Below are 14,635 nucleotides of genomic sequence, written 5' to 3' on the forward strand. Positions count from 1 at the left end.
ATGGAGCATGTTTCTTTAAATTAGAACGGAAATCCAAAAGTCTGGTTGTATCTTTATGTTCAAAAACGCATTCTCTTTGCTCATTCCTCATTCAATATCTTTTGACTAATATTAGATGCAGAATTACCAGCTGAATCAACTGGCACCCCTGAAATAAATGCCAGGCGTATGTATTAAGTAAATACCAACGTCACTAATCGCTTCCCTGTCTCACCTGTACAACCAGCTGCCTTGTGAAGACCAGATCATCCTATTGAAAGGCTGCTGCATGGAGATCATGTCGTTGCGAGCGGCTGTGCGCTACGACCCAGAAAGCGAGACCCTCACGCTCAACGGGGAGATGGCCGTCACTCGCGGCCAGCTGAAGAACGGCGGCCTGGGTGTGGTTTCGGACGCCATCTTTGACCTCGGGGTGTCGCTGTCCTCTTTCAACCTGGACGACTCCGAGGTGGCTCTGCTGCAGGCCGTCATCCTCCTCTCGTCCGGTCAGTATGTGCCCGCGGGCCCCATCTGCAGCCCTGGAAAAGGCTTACTGTAGCCTATAGGTTATAGTTTCTTTTTTTGTATCCACTTTTTCTCCCATTTTCTATTTTTCTCCCATCCCAATTTCGTATCGTCCAATTCAACCCTCCCCTGTCTCGAACGCTGTTTCTTGCCTCCCACAAGCCGGCTGCAATGTGGACGAAGCCATACATAGCACGAGTCCCCTCCGATACTCGAGGTAGCAGCCGTCGCATCTTTTCACCTGCGCTGCGCGATCTTTCAGCGTCAGGGGTCTGCGCTTTGGAGGGGCGCCGCCCCCATCGCTTCTTGATTCTACTGAGCAGGCGCACCAACCGACCTGTAGGAGTCGCTGTCCACAACGTCCGATCCCCACCCCTCAGTTTTCCCTCCCCCTAATACTGCCAATTGTATTAGTACGGACGACCAGCCAAACTGAAAACAATGTGGAGAGCTGGGCTCGAACCCAGCGTCTCCAGCATTGGTGGTGAGTGCCTTGCCCACTGCACCACCTAGCCGCCCCTATAGGTTATAGTTTCAAGTGGGGGCGGCTACGTGGCGTAGTGGGCAAGGCGCTCGCCACGAAATGCTGGAGACGCTGGGCTCGTCAGTTCGAGCCCAGCGCTCCACATTTGCTTTCAGTTTAGCTGGTCGTCCGTACTAATACACATTGGCCGTATTAGGGGGTGGGAAACTGATGGGTGGGGATCGGGCGTTGTGGACAGCGACTCCTACAGGTCGGTTGGTGCGCCTGCGCAGTAGAATCAGGAAGTGTCGGGGGCAGCGTGAGCCTCCCACGCATTACTCCTCGCCACTGAGAGATCGAGCTGCGCAGGTGAAAAGATGCGACTGCTGTTACCTCAAGTACCGGAGGGGACTTGTGCTATGTATGACTTAGTCCACATTGCAGCCGGCTTGTGGCAGGCAAGAAACAGCGTCCGTGACAGGGGAGGGTTGAATTGGATGATACGAAATTGAGATGGGAGGAAAATATATAGAAAAATGGGAGAAAAAGTGGATAAAAAAAAAGGTTATAGTTTCAAGCTTCTTTATTAGTTGACATACAAAAATACAGAATACTTTTACATGGAATGCTTTTTCCTGTTATACTCCTAAGAGTATGAGATCATAGGACACTTGGTTCATACACATACAGCTCATTATAGTAATATTCCACAATTTATTACATTTTAGATAGTAATAATGGCACAGAGCATAAAGCACATAAAGCACAGACATGCTTTATGCACAACAACCACATCAAACAAGAGGTGGACGCGGGCAAATACTGCGGCATGGTCATGCTGGACCTACAAAAGGCCTTCGACACTGTCAATCACACCATTCTGATTGACAAGCTAAAAGCAATTGGTTTTGATAGTCTATCAGTGAGCTGGATGCAATCCTACCTGGAGGGGAGAGAGCAGATGGTGGAGGTAAACGGTACCCTATCCCCCCCTCTCACAGTAAGCTGTGGTGTTCCACAAGGAAGCATACTAGGTCCGCTACTGTTCCTAATTTATGCAAATGACATGTCGTCAGCTTGTGACTGCAACTTGTTCCTGTTTGCGGACGACTCAGCCCTGCTGGTCTCTGACAAGAACAAGTTACAGGTTGAAAAAACCCTCAGCTCAGAACTAGGCAAAATCTGCATATGGCTCGCTGATAACAAACTATCACTACACATGGGCAAAACAGAGTCCATTCTCTTCGGTTCAAATAACAAACTCAGCAAGACCGACGGCTTCTCAGTTACAGTGGATGACAATATTGTCACAAGGAAAGAAGATATTACCTACCTGGGTTCCATCCTAGAGGCAAATCTTTCCTGTGACAAAATGGCATCCAATGTAATAAAAAAAGTCAACCAACGAACTCGATTCTTGTACCGGATCTCCTCACTGGTAAACAAGAATACCCTGAAGACTCTGGCAGGAGCACTCATTCAAGGGTACTACGACTATGCTTGCACCTCATGGTACCAAAGCACCTCAAAGGCGCTAAAAACTAAATTACAAACATCTCAAAACAAACTGGTCAGACTACTGCTTGACCTTACTCCTAGAACCCACCTCACCCCTGCCCACTTTGACAACCTAGGATGGCTTAGAGTAGACGACAGAGTACAGCAACTTGCAATGGGCCTGGTCTACAAGATACACTACACGACCAAGGTACCCATGTACATGTCAAAATACTTCCCAAAGGTCAGTGAATACCACGATCACAACACCAGAGGGAGCTCCACAAATCATGTTAAACCCAGATTCGGCTCAAACAAGGGACTAAACACGTTTCGCAATTATGCCACATCAATGTGGAACGCCCTACCCAAAGCTGTAAAGGAATGTGAATCACTACCCACTTTCAAAAACACTCTCAAAAAACACCTACGGGAGACTGCAATTCGAAACTGGCCCCTGTAAATGTCCTAACACAACCCCCTCCAATGTACAGTAAATTACCAAGTATGGTCTTGTCAATATTCCAATGTACAGTTTTGCTTGTACAGTGGTACAGTGTCCCCCACCCACCCCTCCTACCCAACCTCCCCCCCCCACTCCTATCCAACCCCCGCCCCCCCCCCCACCCCCCACCCAACCACCTCCAATGTACAGTCCCCCCCACCTACCCAACCTCCTCCAATGTACAGTTTCTACGTCAAATGTATATACTTTTTTTTCTGGACTCTTTTCGTATCACAAACAGTACTGTATTTGCAAATCTGGTATGTCATAAATGTATAGATGTAGCAGTACTGTCTATCTGTATGTCATGTATGTCATATATGTTACGATGAATTGAAAATGGGGGACCCTGATGTAAACAAGACGAAAGTATGCAATCCACTGATTAGATCCATTTCGAGTTGATTTGGGTATAGTCCGACAAACGGCACGAAGCACAGAGCACAGCAGGGAGGCTTAGGGAGGCAGTGTGAGGCAGCAATAGGAAGGGCCTTGAGGCCTTAGGGAGAGAGGAAAGAAATGCGACTTGTCTCTGCGAGAGGTGGGAAGGCATTATACCATAGGCGGCGGGTGAGCTGGACATTAGGGTAGGCTATGGGATGGGACTCGCGTGGAGCGTGCAACATTTTTCCTTTTTCTTTTTTGCTTGCACGCAAACGGTGCTGTCCAGGTTCTGATTTCATACAATACACACATCTACTAGGCTACTACAGTGAGCCCCACTCATTTCATATAGTGCAAATTAATTGTTCAAATGAAGACATCCAATATGATTAACCATTGTCTTACCTTAATGCACCAAAAAAAAATACAACGTTTCGCGCATCAATGATCTTTTCTGCTTTAAGTTTGTCTGTGAGATCACTTTCAATGTGAAGCTGCTTTGAAAACAATGTACATAGTAGCTCTAAAAAGTTTCCACGGTTTGATTAACTCTGACTCAGTCTCATCATGCCCTCGTAGAGCAAGCCCTTGGCCTCAGGTGATCCGTGTTATGCCCAGGCGGCATGTAACTTGGAATGGAGTTCCAGGTCTTAGCAGCTCTCACGGAGAGGGCTGATTTACTAAATGTACTTGTCCTTAACCCTTAGAAGTCTAACCTAAATAGCTCCTCCTCCTGAGAATTTCCCCCTTTTTTTTTGTTACATAATATACAATTACAGATTCATACCTTCAAAATAAGCCATCAATTGTCAAATTTGAGACGATAGTTTTCAATCAATGTCCTATCAAACATTCTGGTAAAATCCTAACACCTTTTCAGTATAGGACTTTGAACTAGATCCAAGTTCATTAAGCTATCTGATGAGAGAACTACACTCCCAGAATTCAATGTGATCATTGTCACTAGCACCATTTCACACCTGAGCAAAGGCCCAGTCATTCCTTTGTTATTCCAGTGAATGGACCCAGCAGGAGGCCTAGCCTGTGTGTGTTTCTGTGTGTGTGTGTGTCTGTGTCTGTATCTACAGTACTGTACCATATCAAAAAAAAATAAGCAAACTAGACTAGATGTAAATGTAATGTGTAAATGTGTAAATGTAAATGTGTGTGTGTGTCTGTCTGTCTGTGTATGTGTGTGTGTGTATGTGTGTGTGTGTGTGTCTGTGAAACATGTCTTGTACTCATTTACCTCACTAAATACATACTAAATGTGTAACTGTAGATTTCAAGAGAGAGAGAGAGAGAGAGAGAGAGCGACATTTATAATAATTATATTATTAGTTTTTTTACACACACACACACTAATAACATGATCATAACCAGAGAAAACAAGACCAAAGACAACTGGAATAGAATATCACACAAGGAAGGTGGCGCATGCATAGAAGCTGGTCTACTTTGGGGGAAAAGGCATTTTTCTATCACTAAATATGGAGTACTCCCCATTCAAAGAGATAGGGCACAGATCTTGTTCATCTTGTTAGTCCCTGTTATCAACAATGAAGCAGAGTGAACCATCTTCTCTCTAGACAGACTTTGGTAGTACCCTCTTGTAAGACCTTCTGGTGTATAAGATTTCAGACACACATCCAACTCCCAACATACTAACCGACATACTGTCATCCATGAAAGTGTAAGAATAGGACCTTTGAGGGAAGATGCCTCTCCTGTTTTGGGGTAATACGCCCCCCACAGACATCTAATGATTTTGAATAGACTAAGCCTAGCTAGTAGCTAATGTTAGATTTCTGAGAAAGTAAACTATCATCTAACAAAATAACACAATAGCTATGCTAAGAACTGTATTACATCGGTTTAAAAAGTATTATAATGATAAAACAATTGCTAGCACTATTATATTGCTATAGCATCGCAATAGCTTGAATTTCTTCACCTCCTGGGGTAAAAAAAGATAGTGAGAAGGCTTTTGATAAAACTGAACTCTTTTACATGATGCATTTAGCGAATGAGACAGTATTAGTTATTTTGTTAAGCTTGTTGATACATTACATTACAATATTTTACATTTCGTTCCATAATAGCAAAGCTGTAGTCTGATTTACCATCTAAATGTGTTTACTTAAGTGTACATATTATATGAATATTCAAATGATATATATTTTGAAAACACACACACACACACACACACACACACACACACACACACACACACACACACACACAAAACACACACACATACACACCTTAAATGTCAGGCACATGGACAGTGGACTATGAGGTGTAATGCACAGTGAGCCTTTAGATATGTTGTGGTCTTTATAGCTGGATCAGGACTGAGCAGCCAGAATGGATGGCTTTTCCATGAAAACCCAGCCGATTCTCTTACAGAAGGTAGGCTGCCTTGATGGAAACAGACATGTGGGTTGTTAGAAACTGCACTGGGCCAAATGGGCATCAGGATCTACCAGATTATTAACACTTGTGACACGACAGCCTCCAATATATCAGATATTTTGAGAAATGCGAGTTATGTGCTTGTTATTACCAATTCAGATATAATTGTGTATCACAATATCATGATTTCATCACGTTATGTTCCATCATGAATGATCTGAGGAGAATTAACTGAATTGCCCAATTAGCAACACCCCAACAAATAGTCTAACCTAAATAGCTCCTCCTCCTGAGAATTTCCCCCTTTTTTTTGTTACATAATATAAAATTACAGATTCATACCTTCAAAATAAGCCATCAATTGTCAAATTTGAGAGGATAGTTTTCAATCAATGTCCTATCAAACATTCTGGTACAGTCATTACAAATTTGCCATAGAAACTGTGCATTGGGGGAGGTTGGGTAGGTGGGGTGGGGCTGTACATTGGAGGTGGGGGGGTTGGGTAGGGGGGGGGGGACACTGTACATTGGAGTACTGACATACATTTGACATGGAAACTGTACATTGGAGGAGGTTGGGTAGGTGGGGTGGGGTTGGGTGGGGCTGTACATTGGAATAGCCATGCTTGGTCTTTATTGTACAACTGGGTTAGGACATTTGTAGGGGCCAGTTTTGAATTGCAGTCTCCCGTAGGTGTTCTTTGAGAGTGTTTTTGAAGGTGGGTAGTGATTTACATTCCTTTACAGCTTTGGGTAGGGCGTTCCACATTGTTGTGGCATAATTGCGAAACGTGTTTAGTCCCTTGTTTGAGCCGAATCTGGGTTTTACATGATTTGTGATTTACATGACTCAGACCGGGAGTAGTCTCAGAGAGGGAGATACAGAGGAGAGATGGAGGGAGAGAGAGGGAGATAGGGAGATATAGATAGAGAGAGGGAGAGAGAGAGATATATATAGGTTAGAAAGCAACCTGGGTTCTCAGACAGACAGACAGACAGACAGACAGACAGACAGACAGACAGACAGACAGACAGACAGACAGACAGACAGACAGACAGACAGACAGACAGAGAGAGAGAGAGAGAGAGAGAGAGAGAGAGAGAGAGAGAGAGAGAGAGAGAGAGAGAGAGAGAGAGAGGCGACGTCATCTTTCCTTCACAAAGCGCATCGAACGCTGTCAACTAAAGCACCGTGTTTACTACAGTGCGGGTGCATGCGTAAGCTGTCAACTAGCGAGATGCGTTGTACTTGTTACAGAGCTGGTTACAGAGCTGGTCCACACTGCTATTATGAAATGACCCGAAATGTATGTAATTTTGTCAACTAAAGCGGTCCGTGTTTAATAATAATAATAATAATAATGACTTGGATTTATATAGCGCGACACCGCGGATGAGCAAACTCGTCACACAGCAGCCAGTGATCATTCATACCTCGTATACACAGACGCACTCTGCCATACAGTAGTTAATGTTAAATAAAGCCCATTTGAATTGAGAGAGAGCGAGAGTGTGTGTATGTGTATGTAAGCTTTTTTTTTTTTATCTGAGAGAATGTCCGCGAATGTCCTCAGACTCCTCACGCAGGAGAGGAGAAACGACTGCAAAAAGTCGAGTCCCGTGGACATTATTGCAACAGATAATTCATACATTATTATGTTTAGAATTTGGATGGGGGGGTAGGCTCTGATACCAGTCTCACGCCTCTGCGGGGGTGTAAGTGTAACACCTATTCACAGCGCACACGCCGCTATTGTGTGTGTGCGCGCGTCCATGTATGTGCGTTTCGTGACGCGATTGTAGTTCTTATCGCAAATGGAGATTATTACAATCATGCCATCTAGCAAGAATTAAACGTATTTACAATTCGTATTAGGTTTAGCAAGTTGGGGGACGTATACCTTACATGTCAAAGCACTAGAAATGGCAATTTTTCTATTTTTATCGATTTCTGAAAAGATGTCCTTTTTGAGCATTTAAGAGGGATTCTAATTTCTTTTGTTGTCCGCCGACGGGTTCAAAGCTCCAGCGTGACCCCTAAGGGTGGAACAGCCAAGTCACCCGGTACAACAGTTCTGGTGAACCTGGAGGTGAAAAATCGGAAAGTGGGGGTGGGGCTAGACCATGGAGGATTTTGAAGACCAGACTGGCATCGGTTAGTTTGATGATGCGGCGTGATTGGTTACTGCCTGCAGTCTGGAATGTTAAACGGCCACCACACCTACTGCCATTGACACCTTGGTTGGCCGACCCTTGCGTATTGTCACCACCGGGCTGCACCCACACACACACAATATCGTAGCCTAGGCTGCCTATAATAATGCACAGACTGGGTCGGCATAGCCTTGCCTGGCCTTACATACCCGCCGCCTATGCATTATACCATCTCTGTTTCTAAATGTTTGATTGATTGATTGATTGATTGATTGAAAACTTTATTAACAGATTGCAGAATGGGTACAATACAGTACAGCTCAATACACACAATTGTTAAGGGGATGCAGACCAGAGAAAGACTTTCGTCTTGTTTACATCAGGGTCCCCCATGTACCTTCGTAGAGGGGAACTACGCCCAATTTAAACATTCCAATGATGATGTAACAATGTCTTCTGGTCATTGAAACCAGTGGCGGCTGGCCACTAGGGGCGCTCGGGCGCCGACCCCCCTGGTGAACCCTGGTTAATAGAGAGAAGAACAAGAAATATTTTTGTTTTGTTTTTTGTTTTATAGCCCTATAAATAATATAAACATGTTTAAAATGAATAATATTTACTCATTTTAAGTATGTTTGTGTTTCCAATGCACAATATAACGTTAATATATCAAATAAAAATAATCGTTTTCCTGAACAGGAAGTGACTCACTGTCGCATAGCCGCATTTCTCCTAGCCGTATTTCTCTCGGCCCGGGCTAGACGCAATAGCGCTCTGAGTGCGCGTCACTGTTTCATCGCTGTATCCGTCGCAGCCAATCAGTGCGTAACGCGCTGTGCGTTGAAATATGATGTATTATGTTGGAAGCCGGGCGCGATTTGAAGCGGTCTAGGCAAGCAGCCTTAGCAGTTTTTTTAATTTCCGTAGCCGCATTTCGCGGAGACGCTCTCTGATTGGCCGACGACAGTTTTTTTTCCCGTAGCCACATTTCACGGAGACGCTCTCTGATTGGCCGACGCCAGTTTCTACACTGGTTAAGCTTTCGAAGTAGGTTAAGGAGGTAACGTTAGAGTTTGTCTTAGAGCGTGACGGCAAGTTCTTTCGACGGTTAAGCTTAGGCACTCTTTCAAAGTTGGTTAAGGTTAGAGTTTGTCTTAGAGCATGGCGATAGAACACCAGGTAGTTTGCAGGCTGTTTGACGCGGAAATGGACAAAGGGACACAGCTCTTCACTCACACTCTTGTTGGCTAACAACAAGCATGGATGCAGTGTACCGGACATGCATGGACAATGGACATCAACACAGTCTGGACAGTGGAGTGAATATACTTTATCAAGCCCTTCTGCCTGCTCAGCCCTGCTGCCAACTTAACAATAAGGTAGAATTGCGATATCTCTCTCTCTCTCTCTCTCTCTCTCTCTCTCTCTCGCTCTCTCGCTCTCTCGCTCTCTCGCTCTCTCTCTCTCTCGCTCTCTCAACACAGCGTGTTAATTGCTGAATGAATGAATGGTAACTTGTTTAAAATGACTATATATGTGTTCATTATTGATTTGATGATCATACGTGTACTAATGTAGTATGCATCAATTAACTCGACTTAATGTTGGTAACGTTATGAGTCCGTATTCGCTTGGTCAGCTTGGTCAGATGATTGCGAACACCCAAGTGACTTTCATACCGGCCGCCATCGATTGAAACCTATGGAGTCCTAGAATTCCAGGAGAAAACATTCCAAAATAAATGTGTGGAAAGGGTTAAGTGACTTTGTGTTAATGCAAGAATCCGTAAACTCAAACTACGAGCTGAAAATCACAGTGGCAAACAAAAGTTCTGCACATTTCTAGTCGTTTTCTTGTCCATAATGAATTAAACTATAACTTTTTTCCAACAACAAATGAATCATCCACATTTTTGCATCTCATCTTACAAGCCAAACTGTCAAAAGTTTAATTTAGACATCAGACGTTGCCTGGCAGTCTGGTACTTTGTGCCGTTAATAGTACGATTAACTGCGTGTGATTTGCGCCCGCTATGTGCTCCGTCTTAAGGACCTATTCACTAAAGATATTGCGTGAATGATATACTAGCTCAAACACGTCCATTCAGTGTTGCAGCTGAGTGCAATTTGCTCCTGATATCTGGCAGCACATGCAGTTGGCTCGCGGAGCAGCTGAGTGCAATTTGCGCCTGATATGGTAAAATAGTATAAATACTGCCCATACAACAGTGTGCATGTTCTAGGAATCTAGGACAATGGCAGACAGAAAACGAAAGCTTTGTGAATTGGAAGTCCTGATGGACCCAAAATAAGGGAGAGGGAATCAATAGCTCCTCATTTCTATAACAGATAGACATAACAGTATTCTTCACCATTTGTATTTAGCTTATTTCGTAATGTATAGAGCTTTCTTAATTTGTATTTTCATGACACAATTGCATCCTTTGTTTTTGTCACTATCTTTTGTCATTGCATTTTGTTTGTCATCCCCAAATAAATTTGTTTGAGCAGACCTGTGTCCATGGTGCTGAATCTTTAGGCTGAAGTTAGGCACTGTGCTAGTGAAAATATTTTCAGATTTAGGAATATTTTTTGAGTGAGAAATGAAGTTGTATTTAATGTTTAGTTAAGAGAATAGAACCTGCATTCTCATATACTCCAGAATAAACTTTTCATTGACCGTGTTTCTAGCGTAGACCCGACGGAACGTTATACATTTTAAGTTTATTCTGGAGCATATGAGTGTGCGGGTTCTATTCTCTTTATTGTGATTATCACCTATTAGGATTATTATTGCCTGACTACAATCACTGCTGCCATGATCACCAGAGACGCTGGCCATGACACCCCTTATAAATGTGCTTAGTTACCACCAACTCTCTAGGTAAATAACTTCACTTTAAAACTGTGTGTGGCAATTAGCGCCGATCTTTGTGACTTGGAGTGTTTTTGCAATGAGGCTCATTTGCATAGAAAGGGGCACATTTCCCACCCATATCACATCATTTAAATACCTGCAAATAGCGCGGACGCACAGAGACTCAATGATGATGATGGCAACGCAGTTAGCACTGTATTTCACCCTTTGCGTGTGCTTTGTGAATAGCAAGGTTTGTTTTGGCATAGCGTCAGGCATAGCATGAATTCGCCCCTCAGTGTTTGACTTGACGTTCAGGTTGTGATGAGTCAGCGAATCTAGAGGTGGACTATCAACCTTCTACCACCACCATTCATTTGGACATTACAGACATAGAGCACAGGGGCGACTTACGATTAGTTTTTATATTAATAATTAGTATTATTTATTGAAAAAAAACTGGTTTCTGGTGATGCAGCAATTTCTCTGTGGTATCAGTATCTTTATGGTACCACAGACATGGTAGCCATGTTCCCATGTGGCTGCAGAGTGTAACCGCTGCCAGTTACTACGGCTAATCACTTCCACCAATGGCCTGTTTAAAGGCCATTAATCCTGTTGTTTAATTTGGGACTATAGAGATTTATTGAGGGCAGTGAAGGGGCATATATAAAAGAAAATCTTGGTCCCACTGTTGTTCTCACAGCTGTGTGAATCAATACCCCCCCCCCCCCGAATGTATTACGTATTCTGGCCTTCTCAAAGGCCCCACACTTTTCTTTTGGAAAGAATTGATCTATGTTGCTATGCACAGATTGCATGTATCGACTTTTTGTCACCGAGTCGTTGCCCGAGTTATGATTCAATCTGTTCGTTGTAATAATTGTTCATGTACAACACGCTTAATCCTGTAATCAAAGTGCTTTGTCTGACAAGCTTTGTCCAGCTTGTTGCTTGTCTTGGCTACCGTACAGTTTCCCTGTGTGATACGAGGCTCTTAAGCCAAGGTCAATATTATTCTGTACTGTATGCACTGCACATGGCGGTCCAAGAACGCCTGACTTGCCCCTCTCCTGAACGAGTACAGTGTGATACAGTCAGATTCACATTCAGATTGTTTTTATTGTCACAGATCTTTTAAATGTACATACATTCAGAAAAACGTGAGAAAAAACTTGTTTTTCCCGGGTCCTGACCTCAACCGTAGTAGTTTGGTAGACAACAATACACAACGATCTATACAATACAAGGTAACAGTGAATAAAATACAGTGTGTGTGTAATAAGTGTGCTTGTGTGGTGTCTAAGTCACTTAAGGTGCTGTTGTGTCTATGCTCATGTGATGATTTAGAGTGTTTGCGTCAGTAATCTGTTTGCCTGGTGGAAGTAACTGTTCAGTGTTCTTTTGGATGTGGACCTGAGACTGCAGTACCGTCTGCCAGAAGGCATGAGCTCAATCAGTTTGTGGTTTGGGTGGCTGGGTCGTGTAGTCAATGGTTTTTTGCAGACATATGGTATATAATCAAATAAGGGACCATTCTCTATGGACACTAGACGATACCCACCTGTCAGCCTAATGTCTGAGAAACATCTGGGTTTCGACCATCGTGCTCCAAACATCTGGGAAACACTGCGCTTTGACCATCGTGCTCCAAACATCTGCAGGAAAAAACACCATGTCCTCTGCCCGGCCCGTACATCGGAATGCCTGTCGAGCTAGAGGTGTTGTCACATTTGTCACACATGTCACACGTTTTTCGTGTGTTTTTCAGAACACTGTGATTTTGGATATTGTTATTGGGATTTCGATAACATTTTCATCAATTGCTCAGCCCTGATCACCGGTGAAACCTACCTTTAACAGTAGCTTGCGTTAAGATACTGTGGTCATGTGTGATGATATGGGATGATGTGTGAAAGGACAGCTAAGAAAGTACAGCTAAGCTTCGGGGGTGACAGTGGCTCGGGAGGTAGAGCAGTCGTCTGGTAATCCAGAGGTTCCCAGTTCGATTCCCGCTCCTCCCTAGCAGTGTGTCGAAGTGTCCTTGAGCAAGACACTTACCCCCTAATTACTCCTGACGAGCAGTTCGGCACCTTGCATGGTTGCCTCTGCCATCGGTATGTGAATGGGTAAAATGTGAGGAACAAATTGTAAAGCTTTGGATAAAATCACTATATAAATGCAGCCATTTACCATTTAAATGTGATACCATGAAAATGAAAGGGGGACAATTTATGTTGCACATAATCTCACACAGGCCAAGAAACTCCAATCGGTTTTGCACACATTCATTTAATTTGACAGTTACAGAGGGTAAATTATTTTGAATATGACAACCAGTGATGTCATCTGGGACATTGAATCCTTGTGTTTTGTTAATTACAGCTCCATGAAATTCTGTAGATCAAAGAAATAGCGATACCCTGTCTTATAGGGGCCGCTACCTTATAATGTCATTGAGCTGTAATTAACAAAACACAAGGATCCCCAATCACTGGTGGCCATAATCTAACAAATTTACTGTCAAACTAAATGAATGTGTAATAAAACTGTTTCAGGTTTTTGGATGTGTGTGTGAGATTATGTGCAAAATAATTCTGCCCCTTTTAACACACTAAAGTCTTGTAAGCACAAGTGGAATCTTGTAAATCTCATAGTTTCTCTCTCTCTCTCTCAGACCGCCCAGGCCTGAGTAGCGTGGAGCGCATTGAGCGCTGTCAGGAGGAGTTCCTCCTGGCGTTCGAACATTACGTCAAGTACCGGAAACACAAGCTGGCCCACTTCTGGCCCAAGCTGCTGATGAAGGTGACGGACCTCCGGATGATCGGCGCGTGCCACGCCAGCCGCTTCCTACACATGAAGGTGGAGTGTCCCACAGAGCTGTTCCCCCCTCTCTTCCTGGAGGTGTTCGAGGACTGACCGACCAATAGCCGTGTATGTGCGTATGTATGTGTGTGTGTGTGCGAGTGTATGCATGTGTGTGTGTGAGCATACACGTCTGTGCCTGGGTACCCTGGTGGTCTCAGGAGGCGGGGTGGGGGGTGGGGGGGACCCCGTTAAAAATGGACCTCTTTATTACCACTACTGAGTGTCACTTCATTCCAGAACGTAGGAGTAGCTTTTGGGGGGTTGTTTTTCGCCAATTATTTTTCTTCGATGGAACCATTCCTTAAAATGCGGGTACATGTGAATAACATTTTCTTTTTTGTTGTTGTTGTTGTTGTTGTTGTTGTTGTTATTGTTGTTGTTGTTGATGTTGCCGTTGTTGTTGACGTCATCGTTGTTGTTGATGTAAATTTTCACATCTGATTTGACTCTAGGTTTTCTTTTTTACGTGTTAATGATTGTACAGACGGTGTATCGTTGTGTGATTTCGTTGACACTTCTCGTTCGGCCACGAGCGAACCATGCAAGCGTAGTGTTTATTTTCTCTCTCTCCACCTTTTTACATTCAAAAGCAAACGTTTTCAAAATCACCACCGACCTCTACAGTAACATCCGTCTCCTCCGGCGCCCAAGCACCCCTTCCCTGACTTTTCATCTGAGCCGCTATCGCTCTGTGAACGTGGTATCCATTGTGCGTCCTCGGGTGACTGTCCGACCTCTTCTTCAGTACTGCCATTCTGTCCACCTGACCGTGACATTCTGTCCACCTGACCGTGACATTGTGCACGATGTTGCGTATGTAGGTACGACCTCACGATGAACCTCGTAAAAACATGCGTCACAACCAAGGCTCTTTTTGGATGAAGAAACGTATAGTCTGCTTTGATTTATTTTTTGTCTTTTCAACAACGAACATGCTCACAGTTGCAGTTGGTCCAATAGAGATTTGTGGCCATTCTATATTACGTGAA

At 43.8% G+C, this 14,635-nt stretch overlaps 1 protein-coding gene across 3 annotated transcripts in view; it reads left to right on the forward strand.

Moving 5' to 3' along the window:
• The window catches only part of thrb (thyroid hormone receptor beta), a 132,318-nt gene extending 118,602 nt beyond the window's left edge, over positions 1–13,716 (forward strand). For all 3 annotated transcript variants that reach the window (XM_084312564.1, XM_084312563.1, XM_084312565.1), the window contains 2 exons: positions 227–485; positions 13,456–13,716. In XM_084312564.1, coding sequence (XP_084168690.1) covers positions 227–485; positions 13,456–13,697 — 501 coding nt within the window. In that variant the 3' untranslated portion in view covers positions 13,698–13,716. The remainder of the gene's footprint in view (positions 1–226; positions 486–13,455) is intronic.
• Positions 13,717–14,635: the final 919 nt, after the last annotated feature.

Source organism: Notolepis coatsorum (genome assembly GCF_963971535.1).
Source record: "Notolepis coatsorum genome assembly, chromosome: 4".
Classification (NCBI taxonomy): Eukaryota; Metazoa; Chordata; class Actinopteri; order Aulopiformes; family Paralepididae; genus Notolepis; species Notolepis coatsorum.